At 38.7% G+C, this 9,781-nt stretch overlaps 1 protein-coding gene across 1 annotated transcript in view; it reads right to left on the reverse strand.

The window, feature by feature from the left end:
• LOC110543819 (ran-binding protein 9-like) overlaps nucleotides 1–8,728 on the reverse strand; it is a 111,841-nt gene extending 103,113 nt beyond the window's left edge. The window contains 2 exon segments of the mRNA XM_060374743.1: nucleotides 8,478–8,592; nucleotides 8,683–8,728. Of these exon segments, the coding sequence (XP_060230726.1) occupies nucleotides 8,478–8,592; nucleotides 8,683–8,728 (161 nt within the window).
• Between the last annotated feature and the right edge of the window lie 1,053 nt (nucleotides 8,729–9,781).

Below are 9,781 nucleotides of genomic sequence, written 5' to 3' on the forward strand. Positions count from 1 at the left end.
GAATACTCTTATTTTTTTCATCAAAAAGAAATTGGGAAAATGGAGATTGTTCCAAGATTTAAGAAAAGTTAATGAAACTATGGAGCTTATCGGAGCTTTGCAACCAGGGTTGCCTTCACCTGTAGTTATTCCGAAAGGGATATTTAAAATAATAATAGATCTTAAAGACTGTTTCTTTACTATTCCTCTTCATCCTAAGGATTGTCATAGATTTGCTTTTAGTGTGCCTTCAGTAAACTTTAAAAAACCCATGCAAAGATATCACTGGCCTGTCTTGCCTCGGGGGATGACCAGTAGCCCCACCTTGTGTCAAAACTTTGTGGCCCAAGATTTAAAAAACGGTTAGAGAAAAATGGCCACAAATGTATATTATCCATTATATGGATGATAATTTGATTGCTGATACAGATGGATCTCAAGTATTATTTGGTTATGCCCATATGCAAGAAAGTTTACAAAATCATGGTTTGCAAATAGCTTCTGAGAAAGTGCAAAAAAATTGACTCATATTCTTATTTGGGATTTAAATTATGTCCAACTCAAATTCCACATCAAAAATTTCAGATTAGGATAGACAATTTAAGTACATTAAATGATTTTCAAAAACTGTTAGGTGATATCAATTGGCTTAGGCTCTATTTAAGACTTACTACTGGAGTGATTAAAACTATATTTGATGTTTTAAAAGGAGATACCTCTCCAACAACTCCCAGAGCTATAACACCTGATGTGTGCTTTAGATATTGTTCAACAGGCCATAGATGATCAATTTGTTACTTATTTAGTCTATGAAAACCCTTGAATATTTAATTTGTTGTACCTAATTCACTCCTACATCATTGTTTTGGCAAGAGGCACCTTACGGGGGTATATTTGCCTTCTTCTTTTAAGATTATTTATCCATATTATTCTGCTGTGGCTAAATTGATATATTTAAGAAGATTGAAAGGTAAAAACTATTTTTAAAAAGAGCCTGATATTATTTATCAGCCTCATTATAAGATAAAATAGGAATGTCTGTAGGCTCATAAAGATGACTGGCCCCTTGCTTGTGGCAATTATTTGGGAAAATTAAAAAAAAAAAATTACCCAGGAAACAAGTTAATTTAATTTTTAAAGGTGCAACCGATAGTTTTTCCATTCAAAACAAAAGTTAATCGAATTGTTGATGACTTAACAGTGTTTACCCATGGTTAATCATCTGGTATTGTTGCCTATACTTATGAAGGGAAAACAATACCTTTTACAGTATCTAGCACATTTGTGCAAATAACAAAGCTGTTTGCAGTACTGGCTGATTTTCAAAGTTTTAATAAGCAGTCTTTAAAATGGTTTTACAGACAGTGCATATATTGCTTGGTTTTTCCCTAGGTTAGAGACTGCAGGTCAAATTCAGACATCTTTTCCTACTGAAGCTTTATTTTTACAAATTTGAAACTTGGTACAAGAAAGAACATTTCCCTTTCTTATAAGAGGGCTCATTCTGATTTTTCAGGACCCCTGTCTCAAGGAAATGCATTGGCAGATAAAGCCACCAAAGTTTATTATTCACAATTGGAAAGAGCCCAGGAGGCCCATAATATGCATCATCTCAATAGTCAAACCTTGAGACTTAAATATGGGTTGACTAAGGAACAGGATCATAGTATAGTCAAGGCTTGCAGTACTTGTCCTCAGTTTCAGCCTCTTCCTCATTTAGAAGTCAATCCTAAAGGATTGTTTCCAAATCAACTTTGGCAAATGCATATTACTCGTGTTCCTGAATTTGGAAAATTTAAATATCTACATGTTTGCATAGATACCTATTCTAGATTTATTTTTGCCACTCCTTAACCAGGAGATGTGGCAAAAAAAAGTTATTGCTCATTGTCTGCAAGCTTTTAATGTTCTGTGAGCTCCTAAGCAATTTAAAACAGATAATAGAACAAGATATACTAGCAAATCTTTTAAAAGATTTTGTCAGGAATTTTAACTTTCTCATATATCTAGAATACCTTACAATCCTCAAGGACAAGGCATGGTAGAGCGTGCCCACCAAACAATTAGATTTATTTGCAAAAAATGGGGAGGGGGAGGCAGGTACTCCCCTACACACCTAAGAACCATCTCAATCATGTTCTTTTCATTCTGAATTTTTTTTTTTAATTTGGAAAAGCATGGTAAATCCGCAGCAGATAGATTTTAGCATAGAGAAACAAAGATAACTTTTGCTAAAGTAAACTGGAGGGATCCTTTACCAAATCAATGACATGGACCGAACCCTGTGCTCATATGGGGACAAGGATCTGTCTGTGTTTTGTCACAGGAAAATAATGTGGCTTGAAGTCTACCGGAACACCTGGTGCAATAAGTGGATGAGGAACTTTCTCCTGAAAATGATAATGATATTAAGGAAGACCCCTCTGGTAAGGTGAGTGTTTATTGGACATACGTTCCTGATCCACCTTTCTTACATCCAGTTTCCTGGGATGATCCAGAAGTCGTTGTTTATGTCAACAACACTTGGCTGCTGGGTTTTCCTGCTTTTGAAGGAACGCAAGTAAAACAGACTCTTAACTTTTCAGAAATAGGAAGAGGTCATCCTCTTTGCTTTACCTGTGAGAGGACTTCTTACCATACTTCCCTGTCCAGGTCACAGGTCAGCACACCCAATACTCTAAAGTTGAGGTGGCAGCTCAAGCCTCCCTTTCCAATCAGGCAAAGTGGAACATTCAAGGGATAATATTGTCCCTCCCTGCTGGAGTTAAGAATGACAGTCTTACATCTCCAATGAATTACCCACTCTGTGAGAAAGGGGATCAATGCACTTGTCCTCTACCTATGGTTCCCTGGACAAGATGCATCAGAGAAACACCCACTGTCTACTCTTGGAACAATGATCCTGCATTTACATTTATGAACTGGTCTATCATGAACTTGATATGACGAACTTGGCTTCTGAAAAGGGCAGTCAAAATTCCCTTGTTTTAGAAAACGCTGTTATTGCTGGACTTTGGAGGACATCAAATAAAAATTGGCAAACCTATGTGTGAAAACTGGGGGCTGCCTTGGAAAATATATGCATTCTTCTTGGGAATGCAAGTAGCTTTGCTAAATTAATCAAGCATACTTATGTTTCGGCATGTGTTAATCCTCCTTGTTTACTGCTAATTGGAGATATTGTAGTAAAACACTTTAAGAACAATAATACCTAGTCAATCAAATGTGTAAATTGCAGTCTTACTAATTGTGTTAGTACTGATAATGAAGCTCTTTCAGTATTAGTTGTTAAGGAACCTATTTTTGTTATGATTCCTGTTAGGGTTTCTGATTCTTGTTATAATGAGAGGAGTGATGTTACTTTTGAGGAGTTAGAAAAACTGATGATAGTTAAAAGGTTTGAAACAAGATTGATTGTGGCAGGAGTAATTGCCTTCATTATACTCATTGCCTCTGCTCCAGCATCTGTGGCTGCCTTGTCACAATCAATACAAACTACTTCTTATGTGGAAAATTCGGCACAGAATGTTTCAGAAGTTTTACATGCTCAAGTAGATATTGATGATAAGATAAATCAGAAGCTAGATGCTTTAGCCTCTGCAATTAATTCACTAGGAGAAGAGGTATATAGCTTAAAAGAATTAAATAAGTTAAGATGCCATGTAGTGTTTAAATGGGTTTGTGTTAAGCCTTTTGAATATGATGAGACAGAATTTAATTGGATTCGGGGTTCAGAATCAACTTGCTGGTCTCTGGTCTAACAAAATTGTCTCATTGGACATGATAACTATAAGAAATAAGATCCATGATATAGAATCTGCCAAGGGACCTAGATTGGAATTGGCCAATATAGCTTTGGATATATTTACTAGCCTCAGGAGGCGCTTTCCATCCATTGATTCTGTGCTTAAGTGGGGACTGACACTTGCGGGCATAGCGGGTATGAGTTCGTTGACCTGTGCCTGCCTTCCTTGGGTGTTATAGCTCTTCTTCATCAACTTCAATGTATGCAAGTGCAGTTGCATACATTTAAATTGAAGATCTCTAACAACCCCAACCTCCTTTGATATAGTGGTAATTTAAGAATGGATAAGAGTGAAACTTTTTTTTTTTCCAACCTAAGACAGAGACTTGTGAAAATTACATCCAACACCTTGATGACAGGTAAGAAAAAAGCACATTTCACTGACCTAAGACAGACTTCCCATAATACAAAGAAGAGGAAACTGAAGAAGTCTGGTAAATGGAGTTTTGCCTCCTGGCCTTGGCAGACATGGGTCTAATCTAACGTTCAGTTTCAGAGACTGATCTTGGCAGCTTCCAAGAAGCTGACCTTGGTTGCTCTGCTCCTGAGACCTAGATAACAAACTCCATATAACCCTGGGAACCAGAGAGCAAACTTTATGTAACCTTGAGTGAATCCTAGGATGCTTAACCAAGTGAAGCAGATATGTTACCTTGAGAAAATTGCCTGTGGTCTTTTGTTTTAAAATCTGCTTGAATGTTTAGTAAACAGCATTGATCAGACACCTGTATCTACTCCATTCTTCACGTCTCTGCCCCTATCATTCCCACTCTCTCTTTCAGGTAGACCCTGTTTGACTAGCCCAAGGGTCATGTCAGACCTACCTAACACCCATGGCAAGGAGGGCTGTAGGAGCAGGGTTGTAGCAAGCTTGCATAGGGCAGGTAAAGACTTCCTCAGAGCATCACTGGAACACCATTCCAGCTTCCCATTTGGCCTAGAACAGAGTCTTCCAGATGCTGTCAAGTGGGTTGGGAGGGCAGCCCAGGTGGAGGTCAAAGAGCCCTGTAGGGACAACTGGCCAGTGGGGGAGCGGTGAACCTTCCTTTTAGTCTGAATCCCTAGGTCCCTCACAGTCAGAGGGCTAAGATGTGGTTTCTGCCTGCTTGTTCTCCCAGCCAAAACCTTACTCCAAATCAGAGGCATAAGTTGATCTTAAATTCCACACCCTTGTGATTAATTTTTTCAGGACTCTTGAGAATAAGATTTGACCAAACAAGCCAAAAATACCTTCTGAGCAAAGCAGGTAGGGATCTTATGCGCTGTATTTTTTGTTTTGTTTTGTTGGGGGGGGATAATCCATCTGTCTGTTTCCATGGAGAACACTCTGAGACTTCCATGCTTTTCTGGACACACTTTTTACTGCTTCTTTAGAAACCTAGTTAAATGTCCACAATGGCTGCCGGTTTTATTTAAATTTTAAATTTTTTTTAGGTGTAAGATCTATGGTGTTCAACCACCCCTTCTGGAACATGTGATTTAGGAGGATAAGAGTGGTGATGAATAATTTTGACAGTTGGTTAAGAGAGAGATATAGGAGTATGTTAAGATGTTTGAAAAAAAATATTGTGAAGAGTCTTGAACTATTCCATTACGTTTTAACAGAACTGAAACCGGTAGTGGGAGCTCATGCACTCTATTGAGGCAGGGAGATTGCCATTGGTTGCCAGTCTAGCCAGAACTACATAACAATATCATGTCTTGAAACAAAAACAGTTGTAAATGCTGTTGATGCTTGGTGAAAACACCCTGTCCATCCTGTTTCTTACATTGGAGTTGGGGCTGGCAATCTCTCAAAGAGGATGCAGCTCCAGAAAGGATCCTGGCTGCTCTAAACTATATTTTTTCCCAATAGGCACTTAGCTTCTTGGTACAGTTGTCTTGTATTTTGCCTTAATATTAAACCTACAAGAGAGATGAAGGAGGTCAAGCAAGGCAGTACACTTCATTTCCATTAGAATCATGTTGCCTGTGAATGTTTAATTTTGAGGGAAACCCGCACCGTGCTCTGGAGATAGATACCTTTGAGGGGCTGGGGCTGAATGCAGTCCTAGGGGGCAGCAGATTGTTGCTCTTTGCCAGTGCTACACTTGTGAGGAGAGGGAAACTGAATAGTAGTGTTCCTTTTTACATTGCCCTTCCACGGGGCCATTTTTGAAATGATGAATACAGTTTTGGCCTTGATGAAATAAAGTTTTTTGGGCAGTTATTAAAGGTGGAGATAATAAAATATTAGTGTCTCAAAACTGTTCCAGGTCAAGCTCCCATTGCTTTTCTTTTTGTTTGTGTGGAAATTAAGTCATCCACTGGCTTAAATTTTTGCTGTTTCTGCTAAAGCAAGTTAGACTCTTACCCTCTTTGGGGTATTGAATCTCTTAGTGATGTAGATGACTGAAGTGGTCAGCATTGACTAATGCATACAATCTTAGGGATTCTCTCCTTGATCTAACCCATGTTAGGACAGGAGTAGAAGGAAAATCAGAAAGCAAGAAAATTTCATTATCCATGTTTCATGCTTTTGCTAGCTCATGAATATTTATGAATAGAGTATGATGCTTGATTCAATACTTACCTGAATACCAGAACATCATTTTTGTGATGGATATTTTAACTGCTACAACATAAAGAGCATTATTATAGTAGTAGGTCTTTTGTCTTTGTCTTTGCATAACTCATTTGTAAGCTTCAGCACCTATTCAGCACTGTAGGTATTATTGAGATGGCATTTCTTCTGCATCCCAGGCTCAAGAGTTTTGTCTCCTCAAAATGCTTGGATTTATGTGTTCACATGGCTCAGCTTGCCCTTTCTTTCTAAGTCCTCTCTCTTCTCTCTCTCTCTCTCTCTCTCTCTCTCTCTCTCTCTCTCTCTCCAGGCCCCTGGCTATCCTGGAACTCCTTCTTAGACGATGCTGGTTTCAAAATCAGAGATCTACCTGTCTTTGCCTACCATGTGTTGGGATTCAAGTCAAGAGTTACCTTAGCACTTTTAAACTGTTAATAACATCATGAGATCACAGATGTTAGGCAATTTACACTGGTCATAATTTTTTTGTCTTTTATTTGTTTGTTAGTTTTTTTCTCTTTCTGTGTGTACATACACTTGTGTATATGCACATGTAAACCCATGTCAGAAACTGTGTCTCCCTCCATGTAATTTTTTTTCCTTTTTAAAGATTTATTTGATCATCTCCCCCTAAGGGGGAGAAGCCTTACCAGGCCACAGAAGATGACAATGCAGCCACTCTTGATGTGATCTGATAGACTAGGATCAGAAGGAAGGAGAGGGGGATCTCCCCTATCAGTGGACTTGGGGATGGGCATGCAGGAAGAAAAGGAAGAAAAGGTGAGATGAGGAGGGGAGGAAGGAGGGATTTATGAGGGAGTACAAAGTGAATAAAGTGTAATTAATAAAAAGAATAAAATGTCAAATAAATTAAAAAAAGAAAAGATTTATTTATTCATTATGTATACATTATTCTGTCTGTATATACATGTGTATACCGGTAGAGGGCACCTGCACACCAGAAGATCTCATTCTAGATGGTCATGAGCCCCCATGTGGGTGCTGGGATTTGAAATCAGGAACTTAACCTCTGAGTCCTGTCTGCATCGGTTTGAGGGATACACCTTTGTAGTCATGTTGGTGCGGCAAGCACTTTTATCATTTGGCCTGTCTTGTTTTGTTTTTGACACTATTACTGTGTAGCCTAGGAAAGTCACCAACTTGTTTTGTAATCCAGGTAGACATCAAACTCTTGGTCTTGTTTCCTTCAGTCACTTTAGTGCTAGGATTTTAAATGCTGACAACTGCAATCAGTTTTGTGTTTGCCTAATTAATCTATCTATTTATTTCTTTATTCACTCTAATATACATGGATGTTTTTCCTGAATGTAAGTCTGTCCACCACATGGAAGGGAAAGTGTAGTGAAGTATAGTAGGACAGATGGGGGTATAGACAAAGAGCACTGTCCTCTGATCTCTGGTCCAACACTATTTGTTACTAAAAAAAAAAAAAAAAAAAAAAAAAAAAAAAAAAAAAAAAAAAACTAAATAAATCTAACTGTTAGGAGTTTTCAAGTTTACAGCACCAGTGTACAAAGCAGTCCTAAAAAGTGCTTTCCAACAATCTTACTAATCATTAATTTACTTACTTGTGTTGGTGCTGGGGAACCCAAAGTCTCACACATGCTAAGCAGGGACTCTGCAACTGAGCTACAACATGTCCTGACTTTGGTATTTGGAGTCAGAATTTTACTACATATCACAACCCAGCAATACCAAAAGTTAACATCTAGTATCTTCCTCAGTGGCTGGTGGCATTTTTTTAGGATAGTATTGAGTGCAGAACCTGCAGCTTGCTGATTTGGGTAAGTAATCTGACCAATCGGGAAGCCCTTGGCATTCCCGACCCTCCTGTCTCTGCTCCCCTAATTCAAGGACTATGGGTATGTATCATAGTACCTGGCTTTTGATATGGCTTCTTATGTTTACACAGCAAGCACTTTCACCAAGCTCTGTCACCCCAGCTGTGCACTGTAGAAATTTTTTTAAAAACCTGGTTTAATTATAATTTTGAGGGTGTGTGTGCGCACACACACAGGCGCGCGCGCGCACACACACAGGCGCGCGCGCGTGCACACACACACACACACACACACACACACACACACACACACAGGCTTTAATCCATACCTGTCATAAATTTGGATATTTTCTGGGATGGCCTTATGAAACCTACTAATTTTTATTTGAAGACAACCGGACTCCACAGTGCCAGTGCTGAAGCCAGCCTCGGGGACGCAGAGCCCTGAGGTAGAAGGGAAAAACACATCAGTTAGTATCCAAGAACACAGGAACAAAACAATACCTTCTGAGTCAACAATTCAGACAGACATACCACAAGAGAAACTCAGGCGAATAGTCAAGGCAGAACATATTGTCATCGTCTTCCACGTAATTCTCATTCAGCAATGTGTACAACTCCTTCAGCTAAAGCCAAAATAAGTGTCATGTGTAAGGTGCTAGTACAATCTGTGTGAATGCAGATATTGAATTAAAGTCTTACCACTTCAGCAGGACTGAAGTCTATCTAAAGTGTCCCACATAAAACCTTGTGGTGTAGAATACGGTTCCTGGTGGAAAATGTCTTTGTCTGGTTCAATTGCACCATGAAGTGTTATGATTTCATCTAAAGAAAAAGAGAAAGAAAAAGAGAGGATCTTACAGTTTCCAGTAGTCTGACAATCCAAAAAGCTCAGCAACAGACATGAAAGGATACATTCAATATTAATAATAGTAAATGTAATAGCAACTATAATAATACATGCTTTACTATACAACAATAGCATTACCTAAATAGGATGATTAAGAATTATATATACTAATAATTAACACGTTATTATTGTGGATTCCTTTGGACTGTTATCATACCAGTTAAAGCACAGGCAGAACTGTATGTCACTAATGACATAAAATGACAAATATTTCTCAGCCTCTGCCCTGGGTTACAGTACACTACCACCACCACTGTAAGTGATGCAGCCTTGATAGAACAGCTTTAGAAATGGGGGTCTCTCCCTTTTTTATTTCACTTCCACAAACTGAGGGTATGGAGGCCATAGCGACCATTGACTCCGCCTACCACCAAAACCTAAAACAAATTTCTAAACTGATTATTTCTCCCCATCTTAACTTTGCCATGCAGTCTGTACTATAGTCCAACTCTAGTAACTTCTGAGTTTCACCACTCTTTTTGGGGGACTAGTATCTTGTGTATGGCAGGATGTCCTTGAACTTGTTATGTAGCCCATTATGACATTCAACTTCTGATCCTATCTGTATTTCTTGAGTGCTAGGATTATGGACATGTACCATGTCTGACAGATGAGGTGCTGAAAATAAAACCTAAGGCTTTGTTTGTAAAGGCAAGAACTCTATAAACTGAGGAATTGGTCCAGCCCTCAAGTCCTCTTTTCCAATTTATTCTCCACATTAGA

This window comes from Meriones unguiculatus, chromosome X (assembly GCF_030254825.1).
Source record: "Meriones unguiculatus strain TT.TT164.6M chromosome X, Bangor_MerUng_6.1, whole genome shotgun sequence".
Taxonomy (NCBI): Eukaryota; Metazoa; Chordata; class Mammalia; order Rodentia; family Muridae; genus Meriones; species Meriones unguiculatus.